Source organism: Ambystoma mexicanum, chromosome 4p (genome assembly GCF_040938575.1).
Source record: "Ambystoma mexicanum isolate Mex_15411 chromosome 4p, UKY_AmexF1_1, whole genome shotgun sequence".
NCBI lineage: Eukaryota > Metazoa > Chordata > Amphibia > Caudata > Ambystomatidae > Ambystoma > Ambystoma mexicanum.
This window is the reverse complement of record NC_090927.1, coordinates 521,780,519-521,805,447: the sequence shown is the minus strand read 5'-3', so window position 1 is coordinate 521,805,447 and position 24,929 is coordinate 521,780,519. Positions and strand designations below refer to the sequence as shown.

At 45.0% G+C, this 24,929-nt stretch overlaps 1 protein-coding gene across 1 annotated transcript in view; it reads left to right on the top strand.

Moving 5' to 3' along the window:
- SNTG2 (syntrophin gamma 2) overlaps nt 1-24,929 on the top strand; it is a 1,542,102-nt gene that overhangs the window by 1,127,143 nt on the left and 390,030 nt on the right. Inside the window, exon 14 of the mRNA XM_069605189.1 lies at nt 18,133-18,354. Within this exon, the coding sequence (XP_069461290.1) occupies nt 18,133-18,354 (222 nt within the window). The remainder of the gene's footprint in view (nt 1-18,132; nt 18,355-24,929) is intronic.

Here is a 24,929-nt window from a genome sequence, read left to right as displayed (position 1 = left end):
GGGTGACATGAGTGGGGGCCTGGTGGAGGGTGCCCCTGGTGGCTGGGGGGTGGGGGTGGTGGGAGACATGAGTGGGGGCCTGGTGGAGGGTGCCCCTGGTGGCTGGGGGGTGGGGGTGGTGGGAGACATGAGTGGGGGCCTTGTGGAGGGTGCCCCTGGTGGCTGGGGGGTGGGGGTGGTGGGAGACATGAGTGGGGGCCTGGTGGAGGGTGCCCCTGGTGGCTGGGGGGTGGGGGTGGTGGGTGACAAGAGTGGGGGCCTGGTGGAGGGTGCCCCTGGTGGCTGGGGTGTGGGGGTGGTGGGAGACATGAGTTGGACATGGGTGGGGGCCTGCTGGCAGGTGCCCCACAGTGCTGGGGGGTGGGGGTGGTGGGAGACATGAGTTGGACATGGGTGGGGGCCTGCTGGCAGGTGCCCCACAGTGCTGGGGGGTGGGGGTGGTGGGAGACATGAGTGGGGGCCTGGTGGAGGGTGCCCCTGCACTGCTGGGGTGTGGGGGTGGTGGGTGACATGAGTGGGGGCCTGGTGGAGGGTGCCCCTGGTGGCTGGGGGGTGGGGGTGGTGGGAGACATGAGTGGGGGCCTGGTGGAGGGTGCCCCTGGTGGCTGGGGGGTGGGGGTGGTGGGAGACATGAGTGGGGGCCTGGTGGAGGGTGCCCCTGGTGGCTGGGGGGTGGGGGTGGTGGGAGACATGAGTGGGGGCCTGGTGGAGGCTGCCCCTGCACTGCTGGGGGGTGGGGGTGCAAGGGGACATGAGTTGGTGTTCATTAGTTCAAGGAGACATGTGCCTTTGCTGGGGGGCATGCCCATGGTGGGTGGGCTGCCTGCGGGACATGACCAGGGATGCAGGGTAGTCCCCTGTGGTGTGGGCTGCCTGCAGGGGCCGTGGAGGGTGTACAGGGTACACCTGGGAGGACCCACACTGTCAAATCACATGTGGAACTTCCCGCGCACCCCTGAAATACACGCGCCCAGGCTATTCGCGTGTGGGACTTCCCGCGCACCCCTGAAATACACGCGCCCAGGCTATTCGCGTGTGGAACTTCCCGCGCACCCCTGAAATACACGCGCCCCCAGGCTAGTCGCGTGTGGAACTTCACGCGCACCCCTGAAATACACGCGCCCAGGCTATTCGCGTGTGGAACTTCACGCGCACCCCTGAAATACACGCGCCCAGGCTATTCGCGTGTGGGACTTCCCGCGCACCCCTGAAATACACGCGCCCAGGCTATTCGCGTGTGGAACTTCCCGCGCACCCCTGATATACACGCGCCCCCAGGCTATTCGCGTGTGGAACTTCCCGCGCACCCCTGAAATACACGCGCCCAGGCTATTCGCGTGTGGAACTTCCCGCGCACCCCTGAAATACACGCGCCCTGGCTATTCGCGTGTGGAACTTCCCGCGCACCCCTGAAATACACGCGCCCAGGCTATTCGCGTGTGGAACTTCCCGCGCACCCCTGAAATACACGCGCCCAGGCTATTCGCGTGTGGAACTTCCCGCGCACCCCTGAAATACACGCGCCCCCAGGCTATTCGCGTGTGGAACTTCCCGCGCACCCCTGAAATACACGCGCCCAGGCTATTCGCGTGTGGAACTTCCCGCGCACCCCTGAAATACACGCGACCAGGCTATTCGCGTGTGGGACTTCACGCGCACCCCTGAAATACACGCGCCCAGGCTATTCGCGTGTGGGACTTCCCGCGCACCCCTGAAATACACGCGCCCAGGCTATTCGCGTGTGGAACTTCCCGCGCACCCCTGATATACACGCGCCCCCAGGCTATTCGCGTGTGGAACTTCCCGCGCACCCCTGAAATACACGCGCCCAGGCTAATCGCGTGTGGAACTTCACGCGCACCCCTGAAATACACGCGCCCTGGCTATTCGCGTGTGGAACTTCCCGCGCACCCCTGAAATACACGCGCCCAGGCTATTCGCGTGTGGAACTTCCCGCGCATCCCTGAAATACACGCGCCCAGGCTATTCGCGTGTGGAACTTCCCGCGCACCCCTGAAATACACGCGCCCCCAGGCTATTCGCGTGTGGAACTTCCCGCGCACCCCTGAAATACACGCGCCCAGGCTATTCGCGTGTGGAACTTCCCGCGCACCCCTGAAATACACGCGCCCAGGCTATTCGCGTGTGGAACTTCCCGCGCACCCCTGAAATACACGCGCCCAGGCTATTCGCGTGTGGAACTTCACTCGCACCCCTGGAATACACGCGCCCCCAGGCTATTCGCGTGTGGAACTTCCCGCGCACCCCTGAAATACACGCGCCCAGGCTATTCGCGTGTGGAACTTCACGCGCACCCCTGAAATACACGTAGCCCGCTCCCCCAGACCCGATCGCGTGTGAAACTTCACGCGAACCCCTGAAATACACGTAGCCCGCTCCCCCAGACCCGATCGCGTGTGAAACTTCACGCGAACCCCTGAAATACACGTAGCCCGCTCCCCCAGGCCCGATCGCGTGAGGAACTTCACGCGAACCCCTGTAATACACGTAGCCCGCTCCCCCAGACCCGATCGCGTGTGAAACTTCACGCGAACCCCTGAAATACACGTAGCCCGCTCCCCCAGGCCCGATCGCGTGAGGAACTTCACGCGAACCCCTGAAATACACGTAGCCCGCTCCCCCAGGCCCGATCGCGTGAATAGCTTCACGCGAACCCCTGTGATGCACGTACCCTGCTGAAATCGCGTGTTAGACTTCCCGCGCACCCCGGTATACACGCACACGTATTTTTAGTCAGCGGGTGTCCGTGTTTGTGGGTACCCCTTTGCACGTCATTTTTCCTGGAGGGCCACAGTATGGGACATTCATCATGGCAGTATATAGGTGCTATTTGTTGGCGCACCTTTTGGCGCACATTTCTTACAGCCGCAGAGACGCTACCGCCTGCTTTCTTGTGGCGGTCGTGTTTGTGCCTGTGCGCTGGTTTGAGCGTGCGCTTTTTTGCACTATTCTATTCCATGAATACGTGTTGTAGGCGAGCGTGTGGGCGTTCCGCGCACTTGTGCCCTGTACTTCCCCCGTGACGCCCACGTTTTGGCAAGTTGTTCCCCATTCCGAGTGTTACGCCCGTGTTCCGCCTACTTTTGTTGCGTGCGCCGCGCTATGTGCGAATTTCGCTGTGGCCTGTGCGATTTTCGCTGTGACCTGGCGCACGCTGTTAGATGGCCTGTGCGCCAACGTGCGCCGCGCACTTTTTTATCGCACATCCGCTGGTTTTCTCGCGCACGGCCTTCCATGAATCGACGTGCGCTGCTTTTCGTGCGATTTTCGCAATTGCACTGCGATTTTCGCTATTCCACTGCGATTCGCACGTTTTTGCCCACTTGCGCCGCGCTAATTATTCCATGAATCGGCCTGACTATATCTCAAAATTGGCCAAGTTGATGACATCACAAATGGCATCATCAATGACATCACTGATGGCATCACTCATTTGCAATAATACTGACAGAACGTCCTTACAAAGGGTTCTGTTTAGGGATTTGCTGTCAAAATATGAAGGGTGATAGGTAGACCCCTCATGAACTAGTCCATGTATCACAAAATATTTATTCAAACAGAAACTGTCTGCTGAAATTCTGTTGATAATATAACAATCTAAAAATACATTACTATGGGCAATGGCTGCACCATGAATAATAGAACTAGAGCAAGCTTTATCTGGTGGAGTAGGTCAGCTGAATTATATGTCCAAGTCTATCAGGACCTTGAGTAATGTTACACTTGGAGCCAACGACTAAGTATACAAGAATTACTAGACACATGGATGGATACGTACAGACAGGTGACACCTAATAAGTGGAAAACACGTTCTATGACAAGCAAATTAAACTAAGATTAGAGTCAGTTATTACACATATAAAGGATACAAATTGTGTTATCTGTCATTATGCAAATGTCCTACTTATTGTTCGATGTATGTGCACTATGAGCTCATGCCAAACCCTAAGCAAAATAACCTAAGAACATTCTGGAAGGTGAATGCTTACATATATAACCGTTTCAACGTATGTTTTTCATGTTTTCAGTGCAGTACCTCCAGATATTGCTTAAACTGATAAATGTCACTAAACATATCAAACAAAAAGAACTTTCCACGAAATGTGATGTCATCAGTGATGTCATTGATGATGCCATTTGTGATATCATCTTTGACCTGGGTGTGAGCCTGAGCAGTGCAATGCAGGTAGATGAGTTATAATTGTTCTTTAATAACCACTAACATGGGAGACCAATTTCTAAGGCCAAGCCCGGGCTTCACACCTGTGTTGCTATGTGTTTTCTTGCTTCCAAGACACCCGCTTTGCCCCTGAGCTAACCTCCCAGCCAAGACACACACGTTGCCCCTGAGCTATTCTCCCCAGTTGTGCAGCTAACCCTACCTGGCACATTTCTCTGTTTTTTTGATTTTGCTGTGCAACCATAAGTCTCTTTAACAAAGTTTTTTAATGAATTTCACAGGTATTATTTAGTGCAACTTCACCATAATTTCCCTTTAACAACATTTTTTCACTAAATGTACTATTTTATTTGGTGCAACTTTACCGTAACGTCCCCTTAAAATGTTTTTTGTGGTGGATCAGAAGAAGGACAATGTCTCTTTGAGGACATTTCAAGTATGTTTTTATTAAAGAACAACAATAATGCCTTGCTTTCCCTAACTCTATGGGGTCTTCCCTACCTATCACACTAACTAAGGCGCTCATCAGTCATCTATGTAGTCCAAAAGAAAAGTATCCACAGTCCAAACTACCCTACCACTATTCTAACAACTAAAGATAGGAGAATTACTCCCTTCTTTTGGAGCTTTCCTCTTGTAAGTTTCTTCTTCTTGACTCTTCTTAATATAATATTTTTAAATAGTCTATTGTGACTTCTTTAATCAGTTCAGATAATTCCTTCAAGACTTTAAGATCACGTGTCCCTTCTCGGAGGCTGGTTTGCTGAATCTTGGCCAACTATGTTGATTATGTAGGGTTGCTTTCCCCTTTTCTCAGGATAGTAATTCCCAGTCTCTGCAATTCTTGCCCTTTAAATTCTCTTCACCTCTCACCACAGTTCATAGTGTTCTTTCTTTTTAGAAAATGTTTACAGATTTGGCGTGTCACGCTCTGCTGGTTCTATCAAATTGAAGCAAAATGATTGATGAATGAAATAACTGCAAAAACTGCAACTATATATATATATATATATACATATATATATATATATATATATATTTGATTCGCCACAGGGTCAGCCGATGCGTATTTTGAGCAAAGTCATCTTCAAGGCTGACAAAACATGTACATTGCCAACAAAAGCATAGTAAACTTGATCCATACAGATACATATCAAAAAATCTAAAACCATGATACAATATTAATCAAAAATTACATGTTTATAAAATTCATTAGTAATTACATACCCAAGGTCAATCCATGTATGGTGAAATAAGCAGCGATGGATAGCACAAAACAGAAAGCACAAGGCCTTAGTTTCCCACCAATGATTGCCGATCAAAAGCAAAAATGTGTACTTGAAAATACTATGTAAGAGCCCCACTGCACACATGACCTCCGATCATTCCTGTGCTGGTATTAAAACTATCACCAGATACTGTGCTGTGGATTGGTTAGAGTCCCTTCACCTTAAGATATGTGTGTGGGGAAAATGGGAACTACAAAAAAGAAACACCCATTAGTAATATCTATAAGGGTCTGTAATTCTTTAGTAAGTGAATTTGCATCTCACCACCTGTCCGGATTCGCTAATAATGGTCTGTGAAATTCCAAAAGTATTATTTTTGTGGGTTATCCTATTGGTCTAGGCTGTCCCACTATATCACAATAAGAATATGAGCCAATTAAGTATTCAGTCGAGTAAGTGCTAAAAGTGCAGCTTACTAATTACGAGTTGAGAAAATTAAGTTACTGTATTCACTTCTGGGATACAATACCGGATGTTTGGCACTGTTGTGTTCTTGTGAGAGTACAGTGCCTAGTCCCATTATGGAAGCATCTATTTGCAATATAAATTCTCTATTGAAATAGGTCATTTTCAGGATGGGTTTGTTACAGAGGAGGTTTTTCAATACTTTAAAACTCACTTGAATTTATTTGTTGACTAGGAGTCTATGGGGTTATGCATATTTCAGTCTTTCCATCAGATTAGCAGCTATACTAGAGTAGTTGGGTATAAACCTCCCATAATAGCCGATTTACCCTTGGAGGGCGCAAAGATCTCTCTTGGTCATAAGGTGGGAGTTTGTTGGATGGCCTTGACTTTATCACTTTGTGGTTTAATCATACCATTCTCTTTGAAAAACCTGAGGTATCGTACCACGGACTGGCCAAGGTGATATTTTCGTGAGTTGGCCACCATACCGAATATTCTTAATGCATGGGTGATTTCGTAGAGATGGCGGACGTGGACGTGTTCAGGCCAACTATCACTGTGAATCACAATATTGTCCGGGGATGCTCCACAAAATGCTAGGGCTCAACATTTTTTCCATGAGGCTTTAAAATGTGATGGGAGCCCCATAAAGACTGAAAGGAAAAACTTAAATTGGAAGAGGTCTTGTGGTGTTGAAAGGGCTGTTTAATGGGACCTGCCAGTAGCCTTTAATTAGATCTATGTTTGATATAAACCTAGCTGAGCCACATTTTTCAAATAGATCATCCATCCTCGGGTATTTATAAACATGGAAATTGAATTCAGTTTCTTGAAATCAGTGCAAAAATGATGGGGGATAACCAAGGGATGTCATAGGGCTCAATGAAATCTTCCTTGAGCATTTCCTCTACCTCCTTCTCAATTATTCTCTTCTGAGCTTCAGGTATTCCATAGGGCTTTAAATTGATGGTTTTCCTGCTGGAGTTCTAATACAATGAAAATAAATTAGAAACCCTGCTTGGCTGTTCAGCAAATACCTCAGGAAACTGTGTGAGTAAGTCCTTATCACAGTCTGCAAGGAAAGAGGCCATAGCAACAGTGGTATCCTCACTGTGGTCTATTCTCCACTCCTTCAGCAAGTTGATATGATGGACTTGACTCTTTTGTCATCTATCAGGTTGTGTTAGAGGATCGTTTAGGAGCCCCTTTATTTCTGGGATTTTATAGGGCCGACACCACCTGAAAACCATTTTGTTTTCTGAAGTGGGTATGAGAATCAAAACCGATTGTCCGATGGAGAAGGTACGGAGTACATCATGTTTGTTATAGACAGCCTGTTGATTTCTGACTCTGTCCAACCTGTTTTCATACTATCTTTCTTACCGCTGCCATATGTGATTTTAGTTTATGGGTGGTTTGAATGATGGGTAGAATGGCTTCTTCCCTCTCTTTCAACATTTCCTTTAACATATCTAATACGTTGTTTGATTCCCTCTCATAGAGAAGTTCAAACAAAGAGTGTCTGAGTTTTCCCTATTACAAAAAATGCCCATGGTATCACCACATCCCAGTTTTTCCCGTCGGCCTCTTCCAACTTGCATAGTTTTTGCATTTTCGACTAGGCCATCAGTTTGGGGATGATTCACAGAGGTTCTCAGATTTTTAATGTTCAGAATGTCTTTAACCTCCTCTATCAAACAGGACATAAAGAGAGTACCCTGATCTGTAAGGCTATCCTTTGGGAACCCTACTCTTAAGAAGAAAGGTAGCATATGCTGCAGTTTTTGCTGTGTACCTTTGTCTTGAAGAAGAAATGCTTCGGGATACCGAGTGGCGTAATACACGACTATTAGGATAAAACATGTCCTAGCCTAGATGTTTTAAAATGGCCCACACTGTCCATTTCTGTCCTTGAAAATGGTATATCAATAATAGGTAAGGGTTGCAATGGGGCATTGGGGAATGGAGTGGCTGCTGTTTTATGACTGATCTCACACGTCATTAAGAAATTCTTCATACCGGCAAACACTCCAGGCCAATAAAATGTTGGTGTTATTTGGCTTTCGGTCTTCCCTATCCCTTGATATATGGCTTTCAGATGGGAGTAGACCAGTTCCAACACAATTTTGTCTGCGGCTTTGTGGAACCACCAGTTGGGACTGTGATACTTGCTCTGGAGTTATATCTCCATGATACAAGAATCCTTTTTTTAAAGAAGAAGGGACCGGTCTGATTGTGTCCTTCTTATTCTGTGACTACTTCCCCAAATGCCTCTGTGAGGATGGGGTCATTCCACTGAGCAAATGGGTAAAGAGGTAATGGGTCAACTTCGTCTCACTCTGTGTGGGATTTTACATTTCTGGGGAGGTCTGCTTCTAAAATCCCTTTTATTCCCATGTCTGTCTCAGTTTGGACTGTTACCTCTTGGGGTATTGGAAACAATGCTTTTTCAAGAGTCCCTTCTCCCCTCTTTTACTGTGCATGGATTATTTTCACGATTGTGCAGGAGTATTTTGACATTGTCTCTGTAGTCAGGATCAATGATTCACACCATAAAGTGTAACCCATGTCTCCAAGCCAATCCAGACTTGGAAGCTAGTCTTATATAGACCCCATTAGTGGGGTGGGGGGTGGCTAATCTTAATCCTGTGGGAATTAGTGATCTTATTATGATTTCTGTGGTGCTTTGTAGGTCAAACCTTATGGATTCTGCGGTGGCAACTGCAGGGGCTTGGCCCATGAGACTTAATTTTGTGAATAGTAATAGTCTCCAAATGCTATCAGTTTGTAAAGATCCCACTACTGACCCCATATAGGGTGGACCAGAAGAGAAACACTGACTCTTTGAGGACATTTTGAGGATGTTTTTATTAAAGACTCAAAATAATGCATAGTTTTTTCTAAGTATAGGGTTAAATGGGAATTCCAACTTCATTTTCTGATTGACAATAACAAATAGCAGTTTTTTCATCCTAGTCTCTATATCGGATGTCCGTCAAGTAGTCTGATATTCCCAATTAGAGCATAACAGGATATTCTTTTGGGAGTTCCTCAGAATGGGAGTCATCTTCTCCACATGGGGTCTCTCCTGGTAAGGTCCCACCTCTATCCCTAGTAAGGTTGTGGAGGAGCAGACTCACCTTCCTAGCCCCACAGGGGACGGGGGTGAATTCCCTCAATTCATAACGTTTTTCACACTGAATTTCATAGGTGTTTAGCAGGGCAACTTAATTTACCATAAAGGTCTGGGAGCCTCTCCACCGAGAATGAACACGGCCAAATAACATGCTCTGTGGGTAGGTTCCCACTATGGTGGGGGGGGTCTACAAACACATGTAAGCTCACTGTACCTTTCAAAGAGGAGAAATCCTATTTGCATATCAGCCTGGTCCCACACATCTTGGCAGTCTAGCATGGAAATACTAGGCCATTCTCCTCTGAACAAGAGTACCAACAGCAACCCCAGACATGTGTGTCTGCCTTGTTGGGCCTCATCAGTGAGGTGATGCTGTACCTCTTTAAGCACAGTCAGCACAGGGTCCACGTCTCAGGCCTTCTGAGAACATTGATGTTTTTCCCTTAGCAGATGCCTAATGTGCTTATTTGAATTGGCCTCTACTTTTCTCAGTATCTACAGGTGGGCTGTTTTGAAACCAGCTGCCATTTTGGACTGCTGCTTCCAAGTCTGGCTGGTACATCTGACTTACTGTCAATTGTAAGTCAAATGAAGCAGGTCTAACAACTGTTCCAGGATGAGCTGGTGTTTGATCTCGAGCATTGCATATGTACCCAATCATTTCTCTACCTTGCAAATGAACATGATACACCACTGGTAACAGAGTTTCCTGAGGTGACAGTCTTACTTTCCTCAAATGCTTGCAAAGAAATTCCCCAATAATGAAGACATTCTTGTTTGTCCAGCAGTTGTTCCAAGGTGCCCTCTCAGAGGGTCTCACATTAGATTTGACCAACTGCCTTTAACATGTTGTACGCTGCATAAGTTCTTTGGCGAACAACAGAACAACATATTGGGGCCAACTCACCTTGCCACATCTGGCTGATTTGGTAATACTGTCAACATTGCTGAAGCATGCTTAACTGTCCTCTCCTGCAGCAAACCTCAGTTGAAGGAAGGCTAAAGGGAACAGACTGAAGTTTGATTAGTTGTCCCAATATTGCCCTTTGCATAGTAACCAATTACCCCAGAAAGGTCTCTCGAATCATGGAACTAGCCACCTCTGATTGTTCTTCTGATAAAAGGATTTGCTGGCTCCTTTGCAGCAGTTGGTGGCTTTCCCGGTTCCTCAGGCAAAACATTCCTTTCTCTTCCCACTTCTCAGGTTGCTGTTGGATTGGCGTGGGGCTTGGTAGTTCGTTAGTTCTGGATTTTAATGGACCCCACACCAAGATCAGTATTTGCATCCAGGTTAAAGAAGGTTGGAGCACAAGACTGTGCGAGTGTGGCAAGGGGGGAATGAGGAGGAGGGGGAATACAGGAGGATGATGAGATGGAGGAGAGGTATCCTGACCCCGCTAGTGCAGTTTGGGTCATGTAGGATATGACAAACAACAGGATACTTCCCTATTAATGTCTCAGACCATGCTTTTTCAAGCCTGAGGAGATGAGCACAGAAATACAGAGTTTGCAAACTCTTCAAAATGTTTATGCTGTGATGCAAGATCTGTGTTGTGCATTGGGCTAAAGTGAAATGCTTAACCAGGTTCAGCAGAGGTAACTTTAAAATTCTAGTTGAATCCACAACCCCTGCCACCACAATATCCTTTTACTGTTGTACTGAAGACATTTCAGCAAACACTTCTGGAGATGCAGGTAATTCCTCATTATGCTATCGAGCAAGGCAGCATGAGAAGGTGGCACAAACACAGCCAGTAGCCACAGCTGTCAGGACTCTTTTATCTCCATGCCCCACTGTGGTAGAAAGGGAGGCCGTACCTCCATGCATGATTAGTCAGAGTGATTGTTTGTACTCTCATGCTGGAACATACTGCCTGCAATATGGGATGGTTTACAAATGGAGGGAGCTGGACGGCAGTGCAGTTTACAATGCTGTACCACCTCTGCCAGTAAATTAGGCGAATGGGAGAAGACCAGCAACAGCTCTATGAGAAAATGGGCAGGTAGCAGCTATCAGTTATTACAGAGACACTGTGAAATATCTCTCGTTGCAACTACTGTGTAACAGGAAGATCCTGAGAAACGCAAACAGATAGACCCTTGGAAAACATTTGAGTTTTAATGTATTGTAGAGTATAGAGACACTGATAATAGTAATGGGGTTTGGCTAGTTGTGGAATGGAAGAGGTGGCAGAGGAGGCAGAGTGGAAATTGTGGTACATGGGTGGGGGAATGGAGAGTGGTATCACCAGCCACACAGTGATGGAAGGAGAGGATGGCGAGGGCACGTAAGGTAGAGAGGTGTTGTAAGAGGTTCCCCTGCATTGTGGGTTAAGTGCGGTGGGAAGTGGGAACATGAAAGGGGTTCCCCGTGCAGACAATGTTGGGCGGAAAGTGCATGCAGAAAAGGATTTCAGAAAAAGGGGCTAGCGGGAAATTATCAGAACCTGAAAAAGTATCGTAATTGCAGCATCCAAGCAGCAGTGAGAATGAGAAAAAATTTAATTTGTTTGCAAGTCTCATGCCACAGACAGAAAAATGCTTATTGTCAAGGTTGTAGTTCATGTGCAGCAGGTTTAATCCCCAAAAATGCAATTGTTGTAGTTATCATCCAGCAGTTATCGTACACAAGCATAGTGTAGAAGGGGGCACTCTACGCTTCCTATATCTGTGGATCTCATGTAATGGGGAGAAACTGAGAATTGCTTACATCTGCATCTGTTGCGTAGCAGAGAGAATAATATAATAATATTGCACAGGTAATGTGGAACTAAAAATAGCGTACTGCACCCAAAGTAGCAATTTAAAATATCATCATGTCAAGTTACATCACTAAGAGCACATGGGGTACACCCAAGAAGAGCTTGCAGCATAACCATTGTTACTAAATATTGAAACCTCCTGCTGAATAAAAATAATGGAAATGGAGCTGGCATGGTCCAAGCCCCAAACAATACTTTGTCATTAGTAGATTTGCGAAGGCGGCGGCCATCTTGGTGTGTCAGCCCTATATAAGCTCTGAACCTTCCGAAGCATTTTGTACAGCGTTGGCTTCAACCAACGTGGTTACATGCAGTGAAGCTCAGCTTCAGTTATTTGTTGCAGAACTGCTCAGATCATCACTGGCAGATTCACTTACCTTTAAAACAAAACTTTAAGACACTATTCACGGCAACAACAAAAAACTATGATTTTACTGCAGATCTGTTGCTGTGCAGGAAGACTACCACTCTGAATGAAAGACTCATCATGGGGGAAATGCTTGCATGATATTGACAACTCTATATGACAGATTCATTATTTGGTAACATCTTTCCTGGTAACGACTCCTTTCTATAAGAGACTATTCACCTCACTTGGCAACTTATTCTGAATCTTTGCACTGCAGAATAATGTACATATACAACAAGACTATGCTATCCACACACAGAACTGACAGTTCTTGCATTTATCCATAACCAAGGCCCGCCACATAACCGAGTGTAGATGGACTGCATTGCTAAGCAAAGGAAGACAACTGATACTTGACTCATCACCCTTTAATCTCCATCTCCAGTACAGGTAACAAACTGGGTTTGATGTGATGGGCAAGGAAGAAAGGATATCCATAGTTTAGACACATATTAAGTGTGGAACCTATTCATTACAGATATTGATATTGATATTGATATTTTATTTATATCGCGCTCGTACACAGGTGTTTCAGAACGCGACAAGGCAAGGAAGGGGAACAGGGGAGAACAAAACAACAATCTTACTAGGCCTAGTGACATTGAGAACGCACAAGTGCATTGTAGAGGGAGAGGGGAACATTGCAAGGGAGGGGGGGAGAAGTGGAAAGTGCAGATGAAAGGAGCAAACAGATACATAATAATAAATACATAAATAATAAAGGCAACAAACAGTGCTAGTGCAGCCAGCATATGGCAAGTGCTGGGTTTAAGGCAGCAGAAAGGGTATGTTTGATAAGTGCAGGAAGAAAAGGGGGGGGCTGTGTGGATACAGATACAGACACCAGTGAGTGGGTGGCCCGGAGGCAGTGCGGGAGGGTGGAAAGGTGAGCAGGTACCTGAGCCCAGAAGACAGAGAGTAAGCCAGGTGCCCGATGCCGGGAGAGAACAGGTCAGCAGGTAATAAGTGGGGGGGGGGGCGAAGGCAGAAGCAAAGAGGAAAGTATTCAGTTGCTTCCGGACCCGGAGATGGTTCTCCTCAAGTTTCAGAGTGGCAGGGAGGCTGTTCCAGAGGGAGGCCTCAGCCGAAGACAGAGATCTACCCCCAGCTGTTTTTTTTAGAAACAACTGACCCTGAGGGAGTTAGAGGTAGAACAGCAAAGAGCTTGGGAGGGGAGGTCTTTTCAGAGGGATATCTAAAGGTATTTTGGACCCAGGCCCCAGAAAGCCTTGTGGACAATGCTGAGGGTTTTGAATTGAATCCTTGCATTCACTAGGAGCTAATGGAGAGATTTCCGAGATGGAGAGATACAATCCATGGCTTGAGGCCAAGGGCAAGTCTTGCAGCCCTGTTCTGTATTAGGTGCAGAGGGCGTAGAGTAGAGGCAGGTAGATTTAGAAATAGGCTGTTACAATAGTCCAACCTACAGAGAACCAGAGCTTGGGAGACAGTGGGGGTCATTATGAGGTTGGACGTAAGTAACAATCCTTACCGGCATGGAGCAAATGCTGTGTCTGTGTAGTAAAGAGCCTGCTAATAAAGGGCCATTACGAGTTCGCATGCAGGAGCTTTGCGCTATGCTGGTAACGACATTACTGTCATGCCGTTAAAGTCCAAAGAATGGCCCTTAGCAGCATCATGGAAAGCGCAGACAGCACTACCGGCATCAATGGAAACGGCAATAGCGGTGGTGACCGCTATTAACGGTGACCGTAAATAAGTGGAACCGGAAGTAGCGTCATCGCACAGAAACGGGAAAGAGCATGGCGACCATCTTTAAAAACACAATCCATTGCCATCCTCAGCACTCAGTACTAGGAGCATATAACAACACTTCCATTACTCAAAAACAAAGGTGACAAGCAAACCTATTAAATGCCTATTTAATAATCCTGAAACCCAAATGTAGTGAATACATTATACTGCAAATTCATATACACAATAATATGCAGGAAGAATACGCCAATGGGTATCTAACAACTTTAAACATAAACAAGCACACAAAACTAACAAGTCTTAATTACATTACACTTAGAAAACACCAATATAATTAGATAGACTCTGGAGCTAATAACGGTACCGCAATTTGCAATTTGCAATTTACAATTATTAGCACCTTTCCCATTTGAGCCCTATGAGGGCTCAAATGGGAATGGGGAAGGGCCCTGGTGAATGGAGAATTACTGGTCCCGCCAACCTTGGAATGGACCGTTAATTGCTCCATTCACCAGGGCGGAGTCGGAACGAGTTTGGAGGCAGCCATGGCGCAAATAGCGCCATGGCTACCTCCAACCTCGTAAAGAGCCCCATTGTGTCTATGAGGATTTCAGAAATTGTAGGACCGCCCCTATAACTTTGCCCCCCCTAGATGAAGCTGCACCAAACTTTGCAAACTCATTCCCAGTTGGCCTTATACTTTTTTTTGCAAAGTTTGGTGGTGATTCGTCTAGCGGCACCAACGTTATAAGCCACCCAAAAAGTGTCCTTTCGATGAGTGGAGCAACTTAATCATAACTACAGGGAAGCTGCCGCAGGCCCTATGATATATATTTTGTAAAAATGTAATCGGCATTATAAAACTATTTAAGACAAGCATTGGCAATAGTTTGGCTGTTGAATGGCGAATACATTTTCTGATTTATGGCTCACATATACACTTAAATAGATAGGGATATGTCGAGGCTAGCAGTCAGTGTAGAGAAGGTGCAGGAAGGGTGGCTGAAGGAATATGAATGTGAGGATTGATAAATGAATCATTGAAAGCACAGATATAATTATGATCTATTAAGAGGCTAAATGCATAAGGGTATGGTGAGAATGATAAATAAAAGATTTTGAAGATTGAGGACTATATGATAGTTTTGGCAATAACCTAAGAATGTATAGATGGGTATTTGAAAAACATGGGGTATTGATGACTGGATTCTTGCTTAAACACCTCGGGATAGAAATATAGATGTAAGGATGTGGGTGAATCAGTGACCATTTAAGGATTGGAGAATGTGTGTGTGGGAACAGCAGTGAAATGCCCAAAGCAAGTATGCATCATGTGACCCCACTGTTTTTCACACAGTGTCAAGGAAGTTTGAGCTAGCCTGGCGCAGCATCATGATTCAAGAAGGATGGCGCGTGCACTCTCTGAAATAATTGTCAGAATGTGACAGGATGCATGACGGTCTTTCAGCAGAAGCCCACCATCACTGTTCTACTGACAGCGCTGTACTAGTATGTGTGCAGTTGACATTGCAGCGTCCTACCCACACCTCCTGAAGAAGCATCAGCATTCTAAATGATTCATGGGCAGTGGTGATCTTTAGTGGAGTGGCATTCATATTCATCCCGAAATTAGCATAAGGGAATGTGCATAGGGGGGGACCACTAAGTAATGCAGGGGGGGGACAGAGGGTGGCCTCAAGAAATCATTTTAAATAATGGGTTGGAACTGCACACTTCACAGCACAATATGTCAGGAAAATGTGTAAAAAGACAAACAATGTGCATATAGTTCAGCAATTTAGTACATGAAGAAATCCAATGAGGATATGTCCCCATCAGAACACAAGAACATTTGGTAACTCTTTTTTTATAATGGCTGTGCCCACAATATATGGGAGCAATGCACAGCAGATGTTATATAATGCTGTAGCAGCAATATATCCCAGCATTGTCTTGGGAGGATAGCTCAGGGGCAACAGGCTAGCCATGAAAGCAAGGTGATGTGGAGCAACACAGGTTCGATCCCCGGGTCCGCGCGTTATAAATAACCAATTATAATTATAATAATTCCCGCTGTAAAATGTTGCTGCTGCTGTCCCCACCATTAATACCACTGTAATCCCAAGGATTGTCATAAAGTTGCCTTTCTCTGCAGAAGGGAATCACAAGTGTTAATTTTAAGTACAGTTAAAAGATAAATCGGATGTCAAAGTCGATACTTCTGATGCTCATCACCTTTCACTTGCAATGCATCACATGGTATGAATGTATTTTTTTGTACATTTAAAAAGTTGTATGAACCACTATTTTACACTATCCCTTGCCAATGTCAATATGTGAATGAAAGAGGATAGGCATTTTCTTTGAAAACCGCAGCCAATGGTCCATATACGAAGTAATGGGCCGCTGGCATTTCCGTATTTGGGTTGGAGTTTGGAAATTCCTCCAGTATTGATGAGAATTACTAGTGGCTATATTTAACACACAACATCTGTGCATACTGCAAGTACAAAGAGTTTTCTCTGACGCCAAAGTGAATATGCAGCATTTCCCACTGCATGGTTTACTATTCCCCTACCTGCACAGCAAAGTAATTGGGGATATTTGCTTTACAAATGGATGCAAGTTAAATGGTATCGCAAAAGCCCAACAACTGGCCCATTTGTAGAAACAAACTCAGTCTGGAAACCCTTTTTATACGCCATCTAAACATTTTGAGACCCCCCTCTAATTTTGCCTCTTGACACAATCCCACCAAATTTGCGAAAACATTCAAATCTGTCAAGAGGGGCACAATTTGAAAAACATCTAGAAACCCTTTTTACTTTATGTAAACATGCACTTTTCTAGTAAGTAGGGAGCAGGAATTGGGAGCGACCAGAGGTAATTTTATACACCGAGTGACAGACATGCTCTTCCAATCATGGTCTTCCTATTGCTGCCATGTAAGAGGAAAGAAAAGACCTGATTAGATGGTCGCTGTAAAGGAAGGATACAGGGACAAATTTTAAAAAGTGAAAAGTATCCAAAAAGTAACCCAGACCTTTGGACTCCATCTAGATCGCAGAAACTTGCCCACTTTAGAAATTGTGCTTATTTTTAAGTATGGGTCTGAGAGGGGTAGGACAGACAAAAGCTGGTCTAATGAATAGTGTGACAACCGATGTTCCGCCTTAGTCAGGCAGAAACCTGATGGGGTGAATGAATGCTCTACAACAATTAATCAACAAGCCAAACTACTTTGTGTCCTTATATGAATCCAAACACCCCATATGCATAGCAATACTCTAACTGGCAAAGTTGGCTTCACAACTTCTTCTAGCCAATAATGAGAATGGTGGCACTAATGTCAGGTATAACTTCATAACAGTTGCAGTAAAATCAAAAACATCAAATATATTATTACAACTATCATGTGTTTTGGGTAATTCTTTAGAAATGAACTGTTTTTTATAGTGTTTTCCTGTACAAAACGTACATTTACACAAATGTTAATACACAGAAATATTACATACCCTTATAGAAAGAATTAAAAACAAAAAAGTAAAACTGTTTTAATAAATTGTATTGAACACCTTGTATAAAATAGTTTAAATTCAAGTACCAGTTTGTGAAAATAGGAATAATAATCTTTATACATTGAAAAGAATAAGCATATTGTAATATACAATTTTAGACATGTTTGGAAATATGTATACCATTTCAAAATATATGACCTTTTTTATAATATATACTGGGCTAACTATGTTTGAATTTATATTTTTTTTAATCGTTTGAATGTTTACAAATGTATTACATATATTGTGGCTGTGTGGCTTATATACCTCTTTTTATCGAAGTATATTGAACTATCGTATAATATTTGTGACACTGATACATAAAACATGTCTTGCCAATTTAAGACATGTAGTTACGTTTCGTGTCACCCATATTCAGTTATTATATTAAAATCCCAGAATGTTGTACTTACTTGTATATTTGTTTTTTGTATTTGTATCCATATTATGAATCTCTTTAATTATTTGCATACAGCTTTCTGTGAGCATTTTAATTTGATATATGGTAATGCTTGTTTCTAAGATATTTATGAACTGTGCAATATGAACGTTTACTTTACAGTTGTTGGTCTAGAATATAAGATTGGAATACATGTTCATGTATACCAAACTGCTTCATTTCTATGTCACCTGACACATTCCGTTCTTCTGAAGAATGTTTTTCAGGTGTGGCTTGCTGATGAATGCTGGCTTCAAGCAGATGTGTATTTAGGACTTCATGACGACTATGAGCTGGACGACCAAAGGCCATATTGTTTCACTGTTATGGTTGGACATGGCAAGAGTCATTATTTTAGTGTCGAGCTGGGCAGCGAGCTGGCAGTTTGGGAAAAATCTTTTCATAGAGCAATTTTTATGGAAGTCCAAAGAACAGGGGTAGGTGATGATCTTATTTGCTAATATTGCATATAATAACATTTTGAGAATGCACTGTGAACCTTTGACGTTTGTGTGTAGGTGATTGTATCATGCATGGCCATCATGGGCAATCCAGTCTGCTCGTGGGTGGTCTACATTTCTGTGGATGTTTTACTGTAACAGTTAAACTATTTTTCTTTCTTTAAAAAAAAATATTACTTTTCAAAACAGAGATTTATACCTGACGTGACACACATCAGTACTAGCGATGTATCCTGCACCACCTCACACGTCTGTCTTAGTTTCCAGAAATGTGCAGTGTGATACCAAAACTATGCTGACTGAGTGTGGTGTGCAAAAAGATCACCTGAAACATTTAGGAGTCTCTTATGAACAGAGAACATTTCAGATGCAAAGATTGAGACATCTCGGGGAAAGTTGTTAAATGTCAACATTAAAAAGTGGGTTTTGGGAGCAAACTCCTTGCAGTGAGTTTGGCTCTTCATGTAGTGGTTTGCCACAGCATGCTTACATATTTCTGACACATCCACTCTGAGTAGATGAGTTGGACATAAACGAATTGAGTGAAATGTAAAGAAAGTCTTGTGACATTTACCCAAGGTTTTTGCTATTACTGACTGGACAGCGAACAACTGGATGATTCCAGAAGGACTCTTTCAAACACAGTTCTAAAACTTTTCAAAACAAATAAATACATAGCAATGGTACCATTCTATACACATGGAACCATCACTCAACAACTGTGTATTGGCAGAAAACATTCTCAACATTTACAACACAACATTCTGATTTAATTTTCATCCATGTATTTCTGAACCTTAATCAAAACAGTAATTATTTTACAATCCAACATGAGGTGTCACTTTCAAACAGTCTAATTTCCAAAGGAGACCTACTTAATGAAGCAACTGCTTGTAAACCTTCAGGTGCAATGCGTGCAAACTGTTTTTGACGTGTTTGGTCACCATATAAATTGGGCCCTAACTGAATCCTGTTATCCGGTGGAATAACTGTGGAATGCTTTAGTTGGCATTCAGTAAGCCCTCACTGCAAGATCCACAATACTGAGCAAATTACTTCAACATTAAACCTCAATGACCATGTGTTGAGGTCCTTTTGACAGCTCCAAAGTTATGTATAATTCTGAAATTCCTTTATTAATTGAAGTCCATGAAATAAGAAAAGGTTCAATTTCACAAGCAACATGAAAGTTCTTTTCCATAAATAGAGACATATCACCTACCTTTGTGATATGTCCCTAGGGGTGCGGACAACACATGTTATCTCTACATCTAGAAGGAAGTCAATGTACATGTATGAAGTGGGCACATTGGTATATCAGACTAAATTCCCCTTGCTCTTTCGCCCTCTGCAGATTGCTCTTTGGACTGCCCTTTATTCTGTGACTTAGAGAGCCTCCTCAATACCTCATCCTCAAATAACAATATTCCAAGCCCTTCCTGGCCTGACAATGGATCACTCATAGAGAGGATCTCGGTGTCAGAACATTATCTAATATTCCCCTCCTAAATATGCAATATCCTTATTTCAGCACTTAGAAGGACCACTAGGTTGACTTAATCCAGCCCAAACCATCTACTCAGACTGCTCTGGCAGTATCCCGCCCTTTCCTCTTTGCAGACATTTTGCTTGAGCCTCTGCTCACTTGTTATAAGATGCGATCTGTGTTGTTATGCTTGGGAGATGACAAAGCACCTGTCTGAAAGTTATTTCTGTTGCTGTAAGAAAAGGTATTTTTATTCCCTTTGTGATGAAGGTCCCGGATGGATTTCATCCTTCCATGTGAACTGGTTTAGGAATACTGCTCCCAGCACTGTCAGGAATGTGCGTTCCCAGCGTTGCTTGTAAGATCTCAGATGGCACCCAGCTAGGTCGGTCTGCAGTTTTCATCAAGAAAGCCAACAGCACCAAGCATCAAAATTCCTTAAGGCCACATTACTTTTCTACAGCAATTGCTGGCCAGTAAACTTAAATACTATTTTGGGCACCTTCTGTGAACTGAGTAGCAGCCATAACCTGTGACGCTGAGCTACAGTAAAACGGTAACATGGAACAGTTCTGTCCCTCAGCATTGGAGAGCAACAATGTATTAATAGGCTGCTCAAAGTAACAATCTGAACATTAATTATAGTTGTCAAGGCAGATTTAAGGTAAAGAACAATAAAGAGTGAATACGTTTGAATCCTCTACTATTCTTTTTCACAGTCAGTACCCTTACAGAGGTCATTGCAGGAATCGGGCAGAATGTAAAAAAAGCTCCATCAGTTTTATTAACGGTATATGTTGTTCTAATGCTGTGTTTACAGGGTCTCTTACAAATATGGGATTGTTTTGTCATGATAAAAAATGAAATTTGGGAATGATCACAGCATGCCTTATAGACTTCAGTGCACCCTTGGAAGAAGCAGGTGCTGCTAAAAGCTCATGTTGGGTTATTTAGCTTCAGTAGCTAACTTCTCTGGGCCAAGATATTAATCACTCACCTCACTCACTCATGCTGTTCGATGCAATTACTGCATGGGGTCTAAGCAAGTATGTGGTAGACTTTACCTCCTTATTCACCGCAGCAGAAGAGATTTAGGCATATTCCTCTTTTTCTATGTTGTCCATTTGTCCTCCATGTTAAGAAAGTTCTAGATAAAACCAGTACTTAGGGAAAGAGGTACGAGAAGGTTGGCAATGACAGTGGTGGTCATAAGGTCAACGAATGCCCTGTAGTGGTGTTGGTAATCTCTCAGTGCTCGGATATCATCATTTTGGCCTTGTTAGGGTATGAGTGATGTCAAGGGCCCCACCAATCTGCCTCATATTATGTATGTTTCCCTATGACTGCTGACATATTACTTTCCTCCTTTTGACCTTTTCTTTCTATTTTCTCTTGGTTGTCTATGGTGCTGTGCAGCCTGATTGTATTGTGCCCTTTAATTTCATTTCTTGGTCACCCATGTTTCTCCAAACACTAAATGAATTCTGATTTTTACTTGCATGTTCTGGCTACCTTCGGCATAAAACACCAACTACATCCACTACTATGCTCAACTCTTGCCCGTGGACATTTCTCCTGGTTTATGCCGATCTACAGAACCTGCTACTGACTCCCTTGTAACCATAACCACAATCTGCAGTCCATTCTCCTAGTGTATCCTCATGCTCCTCTCACCTCCATGTTCTCCATGTGTTATTCCAACACCATCTTATCTCACCATGTGCCTACCTAACCTTCTCCTCCTCCACACTATCCCCTCTACACCTCTTGCACAGGGTCTACAGGTACCCCCTGCACGGTCCTACCACTCCAACTTCGCTCCCCTATTTTCCCCATTTACATCCTGTATTCCTGCTCTAAAAATAATTCTGTCAATTTCTCTCTTCCACTCAATATTTAGTATGATCTATCCTATCTGTCAACCCTCAGACACTAGTCTACCCTTGCCCTCATCACCAGGTTCCCTCTACTGACCTCCACCTGGGCCCCTACAATGCCTAGTCCATCTGAAATCTGGATCTTCCCCATAAAACAGCAATTCTTGCTGCTCTACACTCTGACTCCACTACCTTTTCCCTCTCCACCTCATTGTCTAAAAAGGTGGTGGTGTGTGTACCATGATCAGCAAGTCCTCACTCTCTGGCACACTTCCTCCATCTGACTTTACTGCACCTTCTTCAAACACAAAGCGGTCCAACCTTTTGATCCCATTACTCTCATCATCCCCCTCACCCACCTGGCAGCCGTAATCTATTCTTCTCAGAACAGGACATTAGACTCTAGTCCTTCCCAGAAAATATCCACAAGTTCTCATGACTTCAAACTCTCCATAATTTCTAAGGATCACCAACCACAATCTGACTCCATTCGCATTGTCTACTCCCTTGTAAACCTCAATAATCTACCCACTGAAACTGGTGGGAGCATGCTCTATCAGCCTTAACTCCCTTGAGGCATCTCCCATTGATCATTCACTTCACCATCTCAGGACCTGCACTCAGTACTTGTACAAACCCATCCCCTACCTCCTGCAAATTTCTTTAAGAAAACATTCAAAGCTGAAACTGTAGCTTCTCACCTGGCCCAAGTCAAATCTTTACTGCTAGCCTTCCCTCCTCTCCTTGTCTACTCCATGAAACCATTCTACACCGAATGCAATGCCACGCTTGCCCCTCCTTTGACCAGCACTGTCCTGCACGCTCAACTATGGGCAAATCCAGACATCCAACAGCTAAAGGCATCCATGCATGTCCACATGCGCTAATGGCACAAAGAAACTCTCTTACTTTCCTTGCGGCCTACACATGTTCTCCTTTCCCTTGCTAATGCCCATTACTCTGAAAACTCATCCTAATACACCAACCTCAACTGTTCTCTTCACTCCATCTCTCCCAAGCTCGGGGGGACCCCTCAGGCAATGTTCTCCCCTCATAAAACCATCCACTAGCTTCCCGTCTCACTGCTGGAGACTTTGGGTCTCATGACGAGGTATGCCGGTAAGTGAAAAACAATGCTGGTATGATAATACCGGTATCGTCATCCGTTCAGTTGCATTCCAACCACCAAACCCGGAATGAACGGCACCCTAAACCACGGTGCCGTTAACTGCGGCATAGGCGCGTACACGCGCCCCTCCATTGAGTAAATACTGGCATGCCGGTATAAGGGGGGAATCACAACCTACTCATATATGGAAATACCGGCATTGTGAACCCGGTAATCACGTGCTGCACGATGCCGGCCACACAAGCATCTCAGACCACCAGCAAACAGTAATCAGGATACAAGGCAGCTGCCGCAGGAGCACAGAATCAGTCAATGTAGGCTGAGCCAGTATAAACTGAGCAACCCTACACACAACAACCCTTCCCACACCAAAATGCCCCAAGTATCAGTTGCAACCATGGCACTGTTGGACATGCCTATACTGCTCCAACAACAGCAACTACAGCAACAACTGACACAGCAGCAACAATAGGTAGCACAGAGGAGACGCAGGAGGAGAAGGAGGGTGAGACAGGGCCAGCAATTACCACCAGCGCAGATACCAGTGCCTTGTAGGCAGCCACCAATCCCTCGCACCAGACCCAGCCCATCCAACCAAACCCCTGGCAGATCCACACCCTATACCGGTTGGACTGTGACACCATCACCACCATAGTGTACATGATACATTTTCATCCACGTATAAATACGCACTGCCATCCCCCCACCACCAAGGGTGCTGTCTGTGCTACACTACCTGTCCGTAGGCACCTACGGTCCAGCTGCATGGCAGTTCACAACCACCATCTACACGTATGCTGAACCAAGTGCACGATGCCCTCATGAAGCACACAGGCAGCCATGAATCCCCATCACGGACTGCCAGGATATACCCAAAACCAAAGTATGCTTCCATGCACTGCCATGCATGCCCAAATTCATAGGTGCCATCGACTGCACCCATGTGGAATAGTAATATTCCCATAACATAGAGGCTGTGTCCCGCAATCGCAAGCAATACCACTCCCTCAATGTGGCCATGCTGTGGGGTACTGATGTGTGCGGATGCAGTAGGGGGGTTGGCCCACTGCACCAGGGTGGGAAAGGTGTGTGTGCGAAAGCACACCAGTGCGCCAATAGCCACTGACTTGGGAATGCATGTAGAGGCAAACATTCCTCACCTGAACCAGCCGAACGGAACAGGACACATCACTGTGCCACACATCCCAAATGATGCATACGGATGAAAATATGTAAGAGGCACAACCAGGGCAGCATGGTGTTGGCAAGCAATGCATGACTGAATTGGATGGCAACTACGGCAATGCGGCTAGTCTGACCATGCATAGCAAACAATATCACTCATGAATCTCCAGACTACACATTGTCGCAATACCGCAGCACATGACCCTCAGCATGCAGGAATAGACCCTATACTGGGACATGTGCATGCTCACATCAAGTAGCTGCTGACATGACTGTGCTCCCTGAAGGTGGTAGTTCTGAGCAACACATACCGATTCGTCTCCACCTGCAGGTGATGGAGGGCATACCTTGAGGCCTTGGATACTTACCCCTGTGCGTAACCCGCAGAACTGCCATGAAGAGGAGTACAGTTGTGTGCACACTCGTACCTGTGTAGACATTGAGCCGGCCTTTGGCCTGCTGAAGGTGCGTTTCCGCAGCATAACCAGGCCTGGTGGGGCACTCCCATGTAGGCCTGAGAAGGTGGCACAGATCACCATGGCCTGTGTCATGCTGCACAACATGTGCGTCTGTAGGAATGTAACACTGCCACCTCACATTCACAGGCATGGCCTGGGTGAGGATGAAGGGGATGGAGACAGAGGCGAAGGAGTCCCCCTGCCAGTACGTGCTGAACAGGATAGACATGCTGTACGCCAAGGCAAAATATACACAATCCATAGAAACGCATGGACGATGTGAGTAATGTGTCTACGACACACTGAATCAGGACATGCACACCTTGATGTTCCCAATTGGCCCACTGTACACCAAACAAAATGAATGCACATGTCTGAAAAGAATGAAGTCCAAACAATGATATGCTTGCACACTA